Genomic DNA, 19,369 nt, shown 5'->3' with positions numbered 1-19,369 from the left:
TACAAGAGACTCATTTTAGACCTAAGGACACCTCCAGCCTGAAAATGAAAGGTTGGAGAACCATTTACCATTCAAATGGTTCTCAAAAGAAACCTGGAGTAGCAATCCTCATATCAGATAAATTAAAGTTTATCCCAAAGACTGTAGTAAGAGATGAAGAGGGACACTATATTGTACTTAAAGGATCTATCCAACAAGAGGACCTAACAATCATGAATATTTATGCCCCTAATGTGGGAGCTGCCAAGTATATCAATCAATTAATAACCAAAGTTAAGATATACTTAGATAATAACACACTAATACTGGGAGACTTCAACACGGCACTTTCAACAAATGACAGATTTCCTAAGCAGAACATCACCAAAGAAACAAGAGCTTTAAATGATACACTGGACCAGATGGATTTCACAGGTATTTACAAAACTTTACATCTGAACGCAACTGAATACACATTCTTCTCAAGTGCACATGGAACCTTCTCCAGAATAGACTACATACTGGGTCACAAATCAGGTCTCAACTGATACCAAAAGATTGGGATTGTCCACTGCATATTTTCAGACCACAATGCTTTGAAACTTGAACTCAATCACAAGAAGAAATTTGGAAGAAACTCAAACACATGGAGTTTAAAGAGCATCCTGCTAAAAGATGAAAGGGTCAACTAGGAAATTAGAGAATAATTAAAAAGATTCATGGAAACTAATGAGAATGAAGATACAACTGTTCAAAATATTTGGGATACAGCAAAAGCAGTCCTAAGAGGGAAATACATCCCAATACAAGCCTCCCTCAAAAAATTGGAAAAAACTCAAATACACAAGCTAACCTTGCACCTAAAGGGACTGGAAAAAGAACAGCAAGTGAAGCCTACACCAAGGAGAAGAAGAGAGGTAATATTCAAGCAGAAAAAATAAATAAATAAATATTCAAGCAGAACTCAATGAAATGGAGACCAGAAGAACCGTAGAACAGATCAACAAAACCGGAGTTGGTTCTTTGAAAAAATTAATAAGATAGATAAACCATTAGCCAGCCTTATTAAAAACAAAGGAGAAAAGACTCAAATTAATAAAATCACGAATGAAAAAGGAGAGATCACAACCAATACCAAGGAAATACAAACGATTTTAAAAAACATATTATGAGCAGCTATACGCCAATAAATTAGGCAATCTAGAAGAAATGGATGCATTTCTGGAAAACCACAAACTACCAAAACTGGAACAGGAAGAAATAGAAAACCTCAACAGGCCAATAACCAGGGAAGAAATTGAAGCAGTCATCAATAACCTCCTAAGACACAAAAGTCCAGGGCCAGATGGCTTCCCAGGGGAATTCTATCAAAGAATAAGAATTTAAAGAAGAAACAATACCTGTTCTACTAAAGCTGTTCCAAAAGATAGAAAGGAACAGAATACTTCCAAACTCGTTCTGAGGCCAGTATCACCTTAATTCCAAAATCAGACAAAGACTCCACCAAAAAGGAGAATTACAGACCAATATCCCTGATGAACACAGATGCAAAAATTCTCAACAAGATACTAGCCAATAGAATCCAACAGTACATTAAGAATATTATTCACCATGACCAAGTAGGATTTATCCCCAGGATGCAAGGCTGGTTCAACACTCAAAAAGCAATCAACGTGATAGATCATATCAGCAAGAGTAAAAACAAGAACCATATGATCCTCTCAATAGATGCAGAGAAAGCATTTGACAAAATACAGCATCTGTCCTGATCAAAACTCTTCTGTAGGGACAGAGGGAACATTCCTCAGCATCTTAAAAGCCATCCACGAAAAGCCCACAGCAAATATAATTCTCAACGGGGAAAAGCTGAGAGCCTTTCCCCTAAGATCGGGAACACGACAGGGATGTCCACCCTCACCACTGCTATTCAACATAGTACTGGAAGTCCTAGCCTCAGCAATCAGGCAACAAAAAGAAATAAAAGGCATTCAAATTGGCAAAGAAGAAGTCAAACTCTCCCTCTTTGCAGATGACATGATACTGTACATAGAAAACCCAAAAGATTCCATCCCGAGATTGCTAGAACTCATACAGCAATTCGGCAATGTGGCAGGATACAAAATCAATGCCCAGAAATCAGTGGCATTTCTATACACTAACAATGAGACTGAAGAAAGAGAAATTAAGGAAATCTGTCCCATTTACAATTGCACCCAAAAGCATAAGATACCTAGGAATAAACCTAATCAAAGAGGTAAAGAATCTATACCCTAAAAGCTACAGAAACTTCTGAAAGAAATTGATGAAGACACAAAGAGATGGAAAAAATATTCCATGCTCATGGATTGGAAGAATTAATTTTGTGAAAATGTCAATGCTACCCAGGGAAATTTACACATTTAATGCAATCCCTATCAAAATACCATGGACTTTCTTCAGAGAGTTGGAACAAATAATTTTAAGATTTTGTGGAATCAGGAAAGACCCTGAATAGCCAGGGGAATATTGAAAAATAAAACCAGAGCTGGGTTTTTGTTGTTGTTGTTGTTGTTGTCTTTTGGTTTGTTTGTTTTATATGTGCTATAAGGGAAATGGTTAGGGTGAAGTAATTGAGAGGGATTAACCAGAGGCCACTTTGAACAAGATGGTTGGGGTGGGGTGGGGTAGGGCTCACTGAGAAAGTGGCATTTGAGCTGAAACATGAAGGTAAAAGAGCCGGCCCCAAGCAACAGTAGGGACAGACCCTGAAAGCATTAAGCTGAGTGTAAGAAGCCAGTCACAAGAGGCCACATAGCACGTGGTTCCATTTGTAGGAAATGTCCCAGACAGCAGATGAGTAGTTGGGAGTGAAGATGGGAATAGGGAGGGTACAGGCTTGTTTTCTTGGGTGATAACAATATTCTAAAATGTTATCTAAAATATGCCAGATATCAAGTTGTACTACAAAGCTGTGATCATCAAGACAGCATGGTACTGGCACAAAAACAGACACATAGATCAATGGAACAGAATAGAGAACCCAGAAATGGGCCCTCAACTCTATGGTCAACTAATATTCAACAAAGCAGGAAAGACTATCCACTGGAAAAAGGACAGTCTCTTTAATAAATGGTGCCGAGGAGATTGGACAGCCACATGCAGAAGAATGAAACTAGACCATTCTCTTACACCATACACAAAGATAAACTCAAAATGGATGAAAGATCTAAATGTGAAACAAGCATCCATCAAAATCCTAGAGGAGAACACAGGGAACATCGTTTTTGAAGTTGGCCACAGCAACTTCTTGCAAGACACATCATGAAGGCAAGGGAAACAAAAGCAAAAATGAACTATTGGAACTTAATCAAGATAAAAGCTTCTGCACAGCAAAAGAAACAGTCAACAAAACTAAAAGACAACCTACAGAATGGGAGAAGATATTTGCAAGTGACCCATCAGATAAAGAGCTAGTATCCAAGATCTATAAACAACTTATTCAACTCAACAGCAAAGAAACAAACAATCCAATCATGAAATGGGCAAAAGACATGAGCAGAAATTTCACCAAAGAAGACATACACATGACCAACAAGCACATGCGGAAATGCTCCGCATCACTGGCCATCAGGGAAATACAAATCAAAACCACAATGAGATACCACCTCACACCAGTGAGAATGGGGAAAATTAACAAGGCAGGAAACCACAAATGTTGGAGAGGATGTGGAGAAAGGGGAACCCTCCTGCACTGTTGGTAGGAATGTGAACTGGTGCAGCCACTCTGGAAAACTGTGTGGAGGCTCCTCAAAGAGTTAAAATAGATCTGCCCTATGACCCAGCAATTGCCCTGCTGGGGATTTACCCCAAAGATACAGATGCAGTGAAAGACCAAGACACCTGCATCCCGATGTTTATAGGAACAATGTCCACAATAGCCAAACTGTGGAAGGAGCCTCGGGGTCCATTGAAAGATGAATGGATAAAGAAGCTGTGGTCTATGTATACAATGGAATATTCCTCAGCCATCAGAAAGGATAAATATCCACCATTTGCTCAATGTGGATGGAACTGGAGGGCATTATGCTGAGTGAAGTAAATCAGTCAGGAAGGACAAACATTATATGGTCTCATTCATTTGGGGAATATAAAAAATAGTGAATGGGATTATAGGGGAAAGGAGAGAAAATGAGTGGGAAATATCAGAAAGGGAGACAGAACATGAGAGACTCCTACCTCTGGGAAATGAACAAGGGGTAGTGGAAGGGGAGGTGGGCGGGGGGATGGGGTGACTGGGTGACGGGCACTGAGGGGGGCACTTGATGGGATGAGCACTGGGTGTTATGCTATATGTTGGCAAATTGAACTCCAATAAAAAATATACAAAAAAATTAAGAACAACCAAAAAATTACTTGGCTTATTTGCGTTTCTTTGAGTATATCTTTCTTCAGATTTTCCTCTCTGTTTTGTAATATAAAATAGCACTTATTAATGCTAGGCATGCAAACTTCCATTATCCTTTTTTTAAAAAAAAATATTTATTTATTTTATGATAGACACACAGAGAGAGAGAGGCAGAGACACAGGAGTAGGGAGAAACAGGCTCCATGCAGGGAGCCCTATGCGGGACTTGATCCCAGGACTCCAGGATCGCGCCCTGGGCCAAAGGCAGCGCCAAACCGCTGAGCCACCCAGAGATCCCCCCATTATCCTTTATTCTTACTTATGCAAATATTGATAGGTGTTTGAGAAGCCACATTTATAGCTCCACAACACTAAAACAGTCATTGAAATAATATCATTTAGCAAATAAAGAGAATTGACTCAATATCTTATTTTTAAAAAAAGACAATAAATTCTTATCTCAGTGTTTCCTACTCCATCAACAGAGAACTTTGCAGGCTACCAATAGGACACAAATCTCACTGTCAGCCTGCACCAAGAACAATTCAGTATTTGTGGTCAGATTCAAGTACGTGCTTATTCAATTTAAAGTTTGCATTCAGTGATCTTCTAATGGTGTGAACAAATTGCTGTGAGATCAGAAAGAAAGAACAAGTGTTCTAGGTAACCAAATAGGGATGACAAGGAGGTTGCATAGAAGAGAGGAGATGTGGGCTAGCTATTGAAAAGTGACTTGGATTGTACAGAGAAAGTGGTAGAGCTCACAACAGTAAGAAGAAATGTATCAAAAAGCGAAGTTTCTGAACATGGGTACTGTGAACATTGAATATATGCTTCAAAAGGTGAGTTGGACCTGGATGGAGAGCTCTGTGAGGAATTTGATCTCTACCTTGAAGGTCTATGTGGGACTATCATGTGAAAGGCAATTACATAATCATAAGCATGTTTTAAGAAAGTGGATCTTGGGAAGAAGGTTGAGTGGGTAACTCAGTGATGGACATTACGGAAGCCATGTGATGTAATGAGCACGGGGTGTTATATAAGACTGATGAATCACTGAACTCTACCTCTGAAACTAATAATACACTCTATGTTAATTGAATTTAAATTTTATAAAAGAGGATCTCATGAAATTTCAAATTGGAAGGAGGAGAATAGCTCATCAAGTGGAGGAAGGAATCAGCTTTGTCATCAGGTGTTTTTAAGATTTGGTGACAGATCAAATGGTGTTTATCTTCTCCTGGTAACAGGACAGTTTACAGGAGAAATAAATTTGTGAATAAAGATGATGAGCTTGCTGTGGACATATTTCATTGATGCAACTGTGGGAGATACAAATGAAGGCTTTCTGGCAATTGGAAAGGTGTATGTATTCTGGGAAAGACATCTTACTCTAAATTCAAGTTCTACCATTAAACCTCATGTGTTGTGGGAATACTATTACTAAGCCATTTAAATGTGATTATTGTTTAGTGCATCTGTTCAGTAAATATTGATTCAAACATCATGAGCATACATGAGGAAGCAGCTGATTCTGCTGTATTTGTGAAGGTATGCGAGTAGGAGGGTGCAAGTATCATGGGTTTGGTGAAATTTACTTTGAATCTTGAAAGATGAGTAGAAGTTTACCTGGCAAGTATATGTCTTGGTAGTGACTAGACTAATGTTGTGAACTAAGGCAGCAAAATAATGCACTTTAAAATGTGGGCTGCATAAACAATTTACTCTTCTTTACCTTTCTATCTGTAATACGTTAACCTGTCTTGATTTATGATTTTTTGCCTTTCCATCTGAAGCTACTATATCCTATAAACTGTATTAAGGCTAGATCTATGAAGTAATTCAGGTAATAGTTGGCTTAATAGAGCTTTGTAACTCCAACAGATACATGACCACACACACACAAAAAAGCCACACCAAGAGTTGCAAAGTGGTTAATTATTCTCTGATGTTTGATGCATGAGTTACAATCTACTAGGGAGGGAAACGGACCTAGGACCAATTAGGACACTTTGTAGAAGAAACACAAGACAAACTATCCATAAGGAAAACAATGAAGTATAGATATTTGAACACATATGCCACTTTTATCTATCTATCATCTATCTATCTATCTATCTATCTATCTATCTATCTATCTATCTATCTATCTAGTTGAGAGAGAGAGGGAACATGAGGGTAAGCAGCAGGGAGAAAGAGAATCCCAAGCAGACTCCACACTCAGCACTGAGGCTGATGTGGGGCTCAATCTCACGACTCTGAGATCATGACCTGAGCTGAAACCAAGAGTTGGTTGCTTAACTGACTGCACCACCCAGGCGCCCCCATATGCCATTATTTCGATCTTTTCCAGAGTCACAGAATCTAATAATACCTATCCAGGAAACTTCCTGAATGCCTTAAAGTGTTAATAAAATTCTTACCATAAACAGATATGCCCTGAAACAGAAACATTTATATTGACTTCATCATTAGGACTGTGTTCCTAGGATGCAGGAATTATGTGGTTGATGTTTTCCATATATGTCCAAGAAGGACTAGTCAGCTGTATGTGGTTGCACTGCTGATGGTATATAGTTAGCCTCTTTATCTCCACAGTCCTGATTTTTATTGTTATTCACACACACAGCATGGAAAGTGTATGTTTATGTGCACCAGAAGGTCACTGGGGCTCAAGAAAAAAAAGTGTGTCCTAGCACCAACCCTGCTAGTGTCTACTTTGCTGTCCTTAGACAGATCATTTAGCCTCAGCTTGGTTGGGTTTCCTCATCTATTAAATTGTGGGAAGTCATGGATCCTCTTGACATTTTATAAAAAAAAAAAAAAAATGTGTGCTGGTATATTTTTCCATGGAGAGATCTGAGGTCTACCTGTTAGAGTTCTTTTCTGTGAACAATAGAAAGCAACTTCATGAACTGGAAAGGAGAAGGAGTTTATGAGAAGGGTGTAGGTACAGAGTGCAAGCTTGGACGACCAGCTCATGCACCCCAGGGGAGCAAGACCCTACCAAGAACTAGCCCTGGTCACCAATACTTTTGAACTGTGTGCTGAGCTCCTCCTCTCCTGGACACTCATTGCTGTGCCATTGCTCTTGCTACTCCGCCACGGACCCTGTGTCTTTGCATTCACTCTCAAGAATCAACTGTGGCCACCCCTGGCCAAAGGTGTCCGCTGTGTCCCTCTTCTGTCCAACAGGGCATGGGAAGAGGGAACATCACTGGAGAAGGAGAGGGACTCTGCCTCCCCCTGAACCTGAGCCTGTCTTCAAATAGGAAGAGAGACCGGTTGAAGAGAAGTCAGGACAACACTCTCTATTGCACTATCTTTCACCAGATTCTCAGAAGGACAATGACCCTACTGCTTCTGCCAGAAAAGATTATGAATCACTGCATTAGATTATCTTTAATTACAGCTCTAAAATTATATGATTCTAAATACTAATTTTCCTTTCTTCCATCATCTACCAACTCAGAATTTCTTTAACAAGATACAAATGCAGCACCAGAATAACTAACAACATTGCAGGGTCAGCCCCTAAGCATCTTATGATCATTTCAGTGGGTGTGTAATTACGCTGGTCGAGCTAATGACAGAGAGTAACAGATGTCTCCGGGTAGTCACCCGGCTGAATTTCTGCCAATCTAGCACCAATTCCTCAGGCAAAAGGAATTTTCTTTCTCATAGCCTCGTGGTGCTGCGTTGGGCATATTAAGATGTGGTATGGCTTCATGGTTAAGGGCACAAACTTTAAGATTCATAAGAATAGGTATAAATTTGGAATCTATTCCTTATGAGCCGATTCACCATGGAAAGAACTTGGCTTCAGTACGCCTCTGTTTCCTGTTTAGTAAAATGATAGTGATAATGCTAGTCAGCGTGTGGAATGATGAAAACAAAATAATGGAATTCAAAGAATTATAGTGTTTGACACATAGTTGCAGCTCAAGAAATAATGACAACAGCCATAATGATAATAGTTGAGGAATTCCTGTGAATCAGCCTCATTCCAAAAAAGAAAAATGTTTAGACAAGAATAGTAAATTTTAAGTCAAGAATGGTAAAGGGATTTGGGTCATGCACTTTGACACGTGTTCCGTGGTAAAATGAGTTCTATCAATTACAAAATCGGTGTCTAGAAATAGTCATAACAGAGCACCTTGAAATGTCCCTGTGAGCATTCTTTTCTTATGTGGCAGATAGACCCAAAATAAAAATATATAAAAATGTACTGTAAATGACATTATACTAAATGCTGTCAAAATAGATAACATTTGGTATCATCAAACCAAGTTGAATATGAAATACCCAATGTTTCCTAACTGGATTAGTCTTCAAAAATTAATGAAACAGAAGTGTCGCTTCAGTTCCCCCTGACTCGCCAGCTTCAGTGGCACTTGTGCTTGGTTTTAGGCTTCCCACAGGCAGGTAAGAAAAGTGATTTGCAGACCTATGACCAGGCTCAGAGTGGAACAGGTTTCCCGATGTGCTTCTGGAGTGGAAAGCCCGACTGATTCTGTGACTTTCCTAACCTGTGGGCTCTCCCCGTGCGTTTACGCAGGTAAATGTGAATGTGGCAAGTGCACCTGCTACCCTCCCGGAGACCGCAGGGTGTACGGCAAGACGTGCGAGTGTGACGACCGCCGCTGTGAAGGCCTGGACGGCACTGTCTGTGGGGGTGAGTGCTCCTTGCAGCCTCAGCTGCCTGCCTTTTTCACCCTACTTCTTTTTTTAAAAAGGAAACTCTGAGGCACCTGGGTAGCTCGATTGGTTGGGTCTCTGACTCTTGGTTTTAGCTCAGGTCATGATCTCAAGGTTGGGAGTTCAAGTGCTGCATTGGGCTTTGCACTCAGTGTGGAATCTGGTAGGGATTCTCTCTATCTCTCTCTCTGCCTCTCCTCCTCACACCTGAGTGCTCTATCTTCTCTCAAATAAATAAATAATAAAATCTTAAAAAAATAAATAGAAAGGAAACTCTGTTAAAAATAAGGTAAACTTAAAGCAATATCCAGGGGTACTTGGTGGTTCAGTGGGTTAAGCATCTGTCCTTGGCTTGGGTCATGGTCCCCGAGTTCCAGGGTCAAGCCCCATGTGGAGCTCCTTGCTCAGCAGGGAGTGTGATACTCCCCTGTCCCTTTGCTCCTCCCCACTGCTCGTACTCTCTCTCTCTCTCAAATAAGTAAATAAAATCTTTAAAAAAAATAAAGCAATATTCAGTAAGACCTCAAAGCATTATACAATTAGATTTGTAATGATTTTTATCTTCTTGGACCCTTGATTTAGAGCTGTGTGAAAACACATAGTATGCTGGTGACAAAAGGCCATTGAGATTATAGTAGGTCCTATGAAGATAGTGACAGACTTTGCTGCACCTGATCAGCTGAAAATGATGTTTATTATTCTGCTAATAAAACCTGGTAGGAGAAGGACATATTATCTACCAATGTGGGGGGAAAAAGCAGTATGATGGCACTCTTAAGTTTACTTACAAAAGCACAAAAGGTAGACATTCCATTTCCATGATAGCTCAGAGACCCAACAGGATGGCCACCATCATTCTTCTATTTCAGTCTCAAAAGACTTCCTGTGGTCGAGGTGATGCATGCTGACTGCAGATCTCCAGTATAGTCCAGATGAACTGGATGTGCAAGCCTCCTGAAAGACTCTATCTCTCTTCGAATAGTAACCGTAATGTTATTGGAAAAAATCCAAAATGCACATACTACTTATGGAAGGCGGGGACACTATCTGTCTCACATAAACATGTGTCTCTCTGTTCTCTCTGTATCCAATGGCGATTTGAACAAACATATTTTCTTCTTTCCTTTATCTGTGACCGAGGGAAAAGGCCTCATTTTTAAAAATAGGTCTTGTGCAGAGTGATCATTCCCGCAGCCCTGAGAGATTGCTCCTGCTTTCTTCAGCTCACAGATGGAACAGGGGATAAGGTTGGAGGTATTAAAGTCCAATAATTAAAAAGTGGCAGACCCAGGATTTGAGCTCTGATGTTCAATTCACAGATTTTTCCCGGTACCATGGTTTTCCCCAGACTGACATCAAACTGTTTGAACTTTTTGTCAATATTGGTTTTGGTTTGGATTTTTTTCTTTACTGGTATTGGTTACCAGAAATATATAAGTAGATTATAGACTTTTTTTTTTTCCAGTAAGAGACTTTATGTTTACCAACTCACTTAATTCTTACAATGATATCTAAAGCCCGCCTGATACCTAGAAAGAACCACATTTGTGCCCTTGCTCTTATACACATCATCATGACATGGAGCGTCTACCTCACGTGGGTCTCCTTACCTGTCTACCTTAGTAATTTTGTTGAAATGGTTGATATTGTAGAAACCTGTTACATCTACATAATTATTAAATTATATACACCCTACCCCCAGTCAATCTCTTTCTCTCTCTCTTTCTCTGACTTTGGGGAGGAACTCAAAGATCACAACAAATCTATACAGCTCTGTGCTAGATGAGATTAAACACTTACTAGGTAAGTGAGAGAATATCCCACAAAGTAATAATTTTTTTAAACTAATTCTTGACTCTGCTTGTTTACCCTCTGTGTTTTGTCCATTTACCCAGTTACTGGTGCCCTGGTAAAAGACCAATGTATAAACCAGGAAACCAGTTATTTGACATACAATGAGAAATATAATTGTACCAGAGACTAGAACCGTTTGTAGAGAAACTGTGGGAAGTAAGATTCTGAGAAAAGGATTTGAATGCAAGTAATTTATTGGGAAGGTGAAGGAGATTTTGGTGGGAGAGTGGGAAAGTGAAGGTAGTCAGTTAAGATTGTGCTATCAATCCTATCACTGCTGTGGTCAACTAGAGCTTCATCTGAGGACAGGAGATGAAACTCTGGGAGCCCAAGTAAAGCATACAATTCTTATTTATCCACCAGTCCTTGGTTGAGGACTGCTTTTAGGAGGCATTAGCTCCCCTGTCACATGCAGCAGGCCTCAAAGGAACACCTATGATCTCAGAGCAGGCTTCTCTGGCTGGAGAAGAGTTGGGTCCAAGAACTCCAGGGGGCATAAAGGGGCCCTCACTGTCCTTGACACAGTGAGGATGGTAGGTTGGCACAATATATATCTGCCAAAGGAATATAATTCTCATACCAGGTGGTCTGAGTATCTTTTCTGGATATGGAGCAGACATACCAGCACAGTCTTATTCTTTAATATTGTCTAGATTTTGCCAACCATCCAGTTCAAATTTTCTTTGTACAGGATGTAACACAGTAGATTACATGATAGCTATAGACATGCTGACATACCTTATCCTCCTGCTGTAGCCTTGGTTACAATTTGGAAGATTCTTCTCACACAGTGAGAAATTAGTTCTTAGGTGGTTGATCTTATGGAATGGAAACGGTACCATGGAACTTAATTATCAGAGGACAAAGGCATTTTTCAAGTTTGGGGAGAACTTTGCTGCTGCTTCTGTGTGCTCAAGGAAGGGCACAGCCCTGCCAGCAGTGGACAAATAGCAGCCAAATATACAAAGCATCTTTGATCACTAAAACTGGATGTATTCTCTCAGTGCTTTTTCTTAAATTTTAGCAACTAGCTCCAAAAAAATCACCTATGCATTCAATTTCTTATTTCAAATTTTACTGAAAACATTTTATTGGCCAAAGAGTTCTGAATATTTTCCAAGTATGTGAAGGGAAAAAATCCTGAAAATTTTCCTAAAAAATGTTTTATGTTATTCATAATTTCACTCTAATAGTTGAATAATGACCTTGAGAGATTTAGGGTTAAGATGATACTAGTATTTTAAAAGATTGTCTATAGGTAACAATTTGTTTCTCTTTCCTTCTTGTTTCATCAAAGCTCCTTGAGCTGATCAGCCCAGGTGACCGTGCAGAGCATTAAATCCTGCCATCTGTTCTTCTCTAGGGCCTATGCATGCATCTTTACACATTTTAGTCAGTGTGTTTTTTGCTTTTCTTGCCATTTACTTGTGAATCTTTACCCCTGATGTACAATAGAGTCCACATACACTCTATTGTACACATACACTCTATATAACTCTATTGCTTGGAGTGGGAGATGTCCCCATCAATGGCCTACTCATGTTTATCCTAAATAACATATGGTTAGAAAAGCTACATATAACTAAGAGTCCACATACACACACTGTGTTCACTATTCCTCAACAAGACACTGTCTGTTCTTATTCATGGTAACTACAGCCTATAAAGCTGCTGTGAACACTGAATTAGCGAATACTGAATCGTTTTTCCTAAGAGAAATATGGGGCCACATTCCTACCTCTAGTCAGAGGATTTTCATCTAAGATCAATACATACCCTTGTATTATATATGTTTCTGTTTAAAGACACCTTGTGTAATATATGGTTGGTCTGTTAATATTGAACTCATGGCCGACAGCTCCATAACTCATACCTGAATGGAGATTGTGTAGCAGATGATTTCCCTGTAAGGCGTGTTACAGCCTTTTTGCACTTGGGTGCACAAGACAGTGCTTCAACACTATACTTAGGGGCCATCTTAAAAATCAAAATCATCAACAAAAAGCAAAAAATGTGAAAAGCCATGGCACTACGTGTACTGCAGAAAGGACACTTGTTTATAGTGTAAGAGCTGAAACAAGAGGCAGAGTGTGATCTTCTGTGACCTTAGCTGGGAGTGGGAACCATCCTGCCTGTGTGCCCCAATGACCTGGAAAACTTTAATGAGTATTGATTTCAGGGATACAAATACATTTTAGTGAGTAAGCAAATTCTCAAATACAGAATTTGCAAATAATGAGAATCAGCTGTAATACATGTTCCCACTGGGAACATTACCTCCCACCGTAGCTTCGCACTTGGTCTCAAAGTGTTATTTCTTTAGGACAGCTAATAGAGGACTGTAATTGTAATGTCTTTATTTTCTGATCTCTGCTGTAAGGAAGGAATTACTCGAGCCTTGCTTATTATAGTCTTGAATTTCATCTATGTCTCAGCTGTTCTCTGGAAAGAAAATACAAGAGACATGCCATCAATTAACATGTTTGGATTTATAGTAACTTTCGTACTAAAGTATACAGCATACTAAACCAATTGATGAAGAGATCACAAGTACCTGTGCTTCTCATGAACCTTTATGTAAATGTACTTTAATATTTAGAAATACATATAGCACAGTAGTTAAGACTACAGTTGGGAGGGTTTTCTTTTTTCCCCTTACTGCGGCTTTGCCACTTTCTGACATTATTTGAGACAGTTTACATAACCTCCATTTCTCATCTATAAAATGATGATCATAATATACCTGTCTTATAGGGTTACTATAAGATTAGATGAGTTAATGCATATAAAATACCCAGCATAAAAGTGTCACATACAGAAGACATACACACTTTAGATATTATTGTTACTGGTATTATATACATATAAAGAGAATGACAGACACGACAAACTCAGGCAGAATTTTATTCTGTGGACTATTGTAAATCCTGTGGGATATATAACAGGGTTCCATGTTTGCTAGTTCCTTTTGTAACAAAAGCTTATTATTCAGAACTTTGACTCTCTGGTGTTCAGTTCTAGATGGAATGAGTGTTTTCTCCTGTTTACTTTTTGCATAAGGCAGTTCTTTCTCCTCACACTTGACAGTGAGCTACCAAATCACAGTGGCAGCCGCACATATCAAAAGTACTTTGAGTGGCTCTTAATCAGCATTGCACCTTCTGTGGGGGAGCTTCTTGTAGATTCCCCCAAGCATGGAAGAGCACAATTAAGAAGACACTGGCCAGTGGGGTTCCTCCAGGCACAGTGTGCATTGCCAAATTTCTGTATTTCTCAGTGTATCTAAAAATATCCATGATCATTAGAAAATCCCTCTTCTTAGTAATACCTTGTCATGTATATAGCACATAATTAAATCACCAAATACTCATTGCATACTTATTGCATGTAAAGCTCTACTCTGCCTTTCAGGCACACACGTACCCTTAAATATTTTTCTTCTTGATGCCATTCTCTCCAGCCTCTATGCTTATTATAGTATTCCTCTTGGTTCAGTGCTAAGCCCATGGAAATTAGCTCTACCTCCAGCCGTTCCACATAACTGATTCTCTCTGAGGTTATTGATAAATCCTAGTTTCCCAAATCCTGGGAGATTTTCAGTTGTCATCCTGGATGACCACATTAAAACATAGGAGTTGTAATTATTCTCAACCCCCCATGAAATGGTCTCCCCTCTGGGCCTCAGAAACACCTGTCCACCTGTTTTCTTCTCCCACTTCTCTTACAACCACTTCGTTTCTTTTCCTTGTTCCTCTCCCAGAGCCTACAAGTAAATCTTAGTATTTCTCTTGAAATGGCTTTTGGATGTCTCTCTCGTGTTTGTGGCCCTCCTTCCATCTCAGCCGCTCCCACAGTCATTGTCAAGATCAGTCTCTCAAGATGATTTCTTAGCTCCATTCTCCTTATCAGCCTCTTCTTTTCAAATTCTAATTAACTATTTTCATATGGAAATTTTTCCAACTTCTGCTTGGTTGAAACTGAAGTTATCATTTATTTCTTCATTAATTCAGCAAATATTTATTGGACCTCCAATCTTTGCCAGCAATGGAGATTCAGTGGTGAATCTGCTGGAGCTTATAATTACACTTGAAGAGCAGACATTGACAAAGGAATGCCAATGAGCTGGGTGTGCTGAAAGGAGACCCACTAGTTCAATGGGAACATACATAATTGGAGAATTTAACCTAGACTCTAATGCCTCCATATCTGGGTAACATTACATGATGCATAATATGTGCTTTGCATGTATTAATCAGCTGAACATGACCATACTTGGTGACAATAGGATGCATAGAACTCACCCAGGTGCAGTGGTGGATTTGACACAGCCGTCACAGAGAACAGTGTGTGCGAGGCATCTGTGGGAAGATGAGAGTGACATGTTCCAGGAACATTTGAGAACTAGAAACTCTGGCTGGTTGGAGATTGAAGAGCAAATGAGAGAAGGATGTGACATGTTTTCAAACCCACGTTAATGATTTGAGGTTTTCCTCAAAGAATGATAGGAACCCATAGAAGGGGTTTACATGAGGCAATAATATGATCCCTGTGGTGACAAATTACGTCTGATTGCAGGGTGAAGTAGGCATTGCTGGGAGGAGTTTGTTGGTAAAGCTGGTGGGTGAATATGGATGTCTGGAAAGGAGTCCTGGTGAGAGGTAAAGGTGGTTCAGTAAGATAGAAGACAGTACAGTTGGAAAAACTTGGATGTGCTAGTAATAGTATTACCAACAATATGGACAACAGGCTAACAAAACCCTTACCTTGCTGTCGGAGACTCTGAACCTCTGTTAAACTCCCAGCTCCAGTTCCCTGGGAACAGATGAAGATGGTATACACCAGCGTTACCAGACAGCATTGCTCACGGTAATAGTGATCTGTGATCATTACACTTCAACTAAATTGGGAGGGATTATGACTGAATTATGAATGTGTGATGGGAATGCCATGCCCTGGTGGGGTTTCTTGGATATTTTTAAGGAATCATTAGGAGAGATTTTGGCTCCTCTGGGGCATAAGGCTTCCTGTAAGCCAGGGAAGCCTCAACATCTGTGCAGTATGGATCTCCCGCCATCTGGGCTGTGTTATTGCAAGAGATCTTCCCCATACCACTATATTGAGCTGTTATCCTCATGAATTGCTGCAAGGATTCACATGGAAAGGAAAGCCTGGTACCATCCTGTTGCCAGAATGTGGTTCCAGCCTCCTTTTCTTCCAGGAAGATTAGTTCCAAGTGTCAGCCCAAAGGCTTATTAGCAGGGTCTCCACTGCCCAAGGAGTAAGAGCAGCATTTACAGAAATCCATGATTAAGAGGTAAGTGAAGGGTGGAGTGGGTTAAAGGATGAGTCCCAAGTTTCCGATTTGAGTAATTGGATGTAGGAGACCCTGCTTTGTGGCTGGCATCAATTGTCTCCATCTTTTTAAAAAATCATTTCTTCATAGAGGGCCATGGAGTGGAGAAATTTGGATGTGTTATGACTTTGTCATTTTTACCTGTCACTGTATTCCTTATCTTCACTTCTCCTTGAATAATTCATTATTTTTCTATTCTATTAGTCTTCCAAATTATCTCTTTTAGGGAGCCTTTCTGAAATTATTCTGTACTTCCTCCATACTGCAATACCTTCATCATAACATCGTGCCATTTACTCTGAGTGTTCTTATCTCTTTTCTTCAGATCTGTACACTTATTGTGGATACAATAAAAGTCTCTCTCTCTCTCTCTCATTGTATTCTCAAACTTAGGTTAAGGATTGATCTTGAGAAGTTTTTTTTTTTTCTTTGAATAAATTTGAAATTAAGAGAGCCACAAATATGGGGATGGAGGAACAGAGAAAGAGAGAGAGAGAGAGAGAGAGAGAGAGAGAGAGAGAGAGAGAGAAGCAAAGATCCCAGTTTGGAATCAGAGAATTCTTCAAGTGGGAATGAACATTTGACCTGGACTTTGAACAGCTAATATATAGATGTGTGGAGCTTAGGTGTGATGAACACTTTGCATCTGGAAGAGCTAAGCAAAGGCACGGAGATGAAAAAATATTTGATATGTTGAAGGAATGTATTTGTTCATTTTCTTCCATCAGAGATCTTTCTCAGCTGCCTTTGAATACATCCTTGGGAAGGATTTTTTTCAAACTACTCATTTATCATTTATGATAAACACTATTGCACTTATTTTATTTTGCTCACCTATAGATATTTGGACATTATATTTTACATTGCTTTTTAAATTTTTAACATTTAAAACAACTGAAACATAAAAAGGACAAAATTAAAATCCCTCATTTGAAAATAATATCTGGTGATTTTTTATTATATTTCTTCCTACATATTTTGAGGGACTGAACTTTTTAAAAAAAATCTTGGTTTATGAATCTTCTGTGGGTATTTTGCTATTTTGTCTAGGGAAAGTCCACATTTTATGTGTGTGTGTGCACTCTGCTGCATTCTTTCAGAGACGATTTAAGTGAATAGAAGTTATATTTTCCTTGTAAGCTAAGTGAGCAGTGCCACACAGCAAAATGAATGTGAACCAGGATTTGGATTCTGGCTCCATTTCCTACTAGTTGCAGTCACTTGCACAGGTTATTTGGTCTCTCTGCCCTGGTACACCCATCTGTGCAGTAAGGATCATAATGCCCACCAATTTTCTTTGCGGTGAGAAGGAGGCATAAGGAATGAAACGTGTATGGTACTGCCAGCCAAGTGGGTATCCATGCATGCCCTGTGCATGTAATGAGAAGCAAAAGATTGAAGTGTCCATCTTCAGAACAGGACAACACAATGCATCTGTCTTGGATATCTTAAAGCATTAGCTGCGGAGTTTTTGGAAGGAAGTTAACATCATATGAATCCACAATTCTGTGCCTCAGAGCAGTGGCAGCTCTTCCTACAAAGCATTTAGTCTCCTCTTCACCTGGCAGCCAGGGGTTAACAAATCTTAACTACTATGAGTGTGTGGGACACATTAACATCATCCCTCCAATCTGGCTTCAGAGGTGAACAAACTGAGAGTCACTAATTAGATCATTTCCTCAGTTCACCACCGAGACACTTAGCCATGGTTTGTGTGGTCTTTCACCTGGAGAGATGACCTGGAACCCTATGCAGCCAGCGTGTGGCCAGAGAGAAAACCAGGAACTGCCAGAGTGTTTTAGCAGACAAAGAATAAGTAAGACCAAACATCCATAAACTTACTTATCAGTAGGCACATGAGAAATAATAACTAACACTGTTTATCCCCTCCTCACCGTAATGTTGAAGATGATTAAACCAGTTCTGGTACGCTGGGGGTAAATTAGCAATTGTACCTGAAGGTGAATGTAAATAATTACATAATTCTAAGCAGTTCAGTTTTGATTACACTAAAATTACAACCTGAAAATGAGAGTCATGAAAATGACTGGCAAACAGGAAAACGGTATGAAGTAAGACCATTCTAACTTTAATTAAATTATTGGTGAGTCATGTTCAATGATTGTAGACCACATGTGGACCTTCTCAAAACATCTATATTAACAATTAAAATTGTACGTGATCTGTAAGTGCATGAATTTTTTTAATCGAATAAGTCACTACTGGAAAAACATGTTCTGTCCAGAGTGAAAATCCCTAAGAACTACTCAATTTTTAGTGGTATATGATTTTAAGATTTCATAAAGAAAATATATCCACATGTTGGCTCATGTGTATTTAATTGTTTTAGTTTAATATAAACTTAATCAGAGACATCCCTCCTTTATTCCATTTACCCAGGATAGAAATAAGAAATGGACTGCTTATTGCTTTTCTTCTTTCCTCTGTGTTCCTGGATTAGCTGCTGCCCACGAGTCCAATTGAAGAAACAAGAAGGGATAATGTAGAGCCACCTCTTAATTACACAATCAGTTCACATTTCTTCAGGGAGTTCTTTAGTTCATAGCTGCAAATTGAAGGAGAACAATCCAGGTGCTGCTGGATTGTTCATATTGACAAAGGCCCCCAACCACTGACTCAAGCCCAGCCTTTCTTAGCTTGGATAGCAGGGGGATTGTCTCCAGATTACATCTTAAGTCACAGACCTCTTTTTCTGAGTTCATAAGTGTACCAGTCAGGACTGGAGGTAATTTACAGAATCTGCAGGTTGTCACTCCAGGGGTGGATGGTGAGGTGACTACCTGAGAGCCATCAGTGTGTCCAGGGTGATTTTTATAGTCAGTGTGTCTATCTTCTAGAGAAGACAAAAGAAGAGAGAAAAGGGAAAAGAGCAAAGGGCACATCATGGCTGAACTGTCTCATTTTGGGGGGAAGACAGTAGCTTTCCTGGAAACCTCACCCAAGATTTTCTCTTATATCTCATTTATTAGAGCTGCTATGTCTAGGTCAAAAGGAGCCTGGGTAATCCAACATTTTCAGATGTGTATATTATCACCTCCCTGAAAAAAATGAGTGCCCTCCTAATATTAACAAGGGGAAAA

At 39.5% G+C, this 19,369-nt stretch overlaps 1 protein-coding gene across 1 annotated transcript in view; it reads left to right on the top strand.

The window, feature by feature from the left end:
• ITGBL1 (integrin subunit beta like 1) overlaps positions 1-19,369 on the top strand; it is a 212,314-nt gene that overhangs the window by 177,625 nt on the left and 15,320 nt on the right. Inside the window, exon 8 of the mRNA XM_077855038.1 lies at positions 8,922-9,038. Coding sequence (XP_077711164.1) covers positions 8,922-9,038 — 117 coding nt within the window. The remainder of the gene's footprint in view (positions 1-8,921; positions 9,039-19,369) is intronic.

This window comes from Canis aureus, chromosome 17 (genome assembly GCF_053574225.1).
Source record: "Canis aureus isolate CA01 chromosome 17, VMU_Caureus_v.1.0, whole genome shotgun sequence".
Lineage (NCBI taxonomy): Eukaryota > Metazoa > Chordata > Mammalia > Carnivora > Canidae > Canis > Canis aureus.
This window is presented reverse-complemented; position numbering and strand designations above follow the sequence as displayed.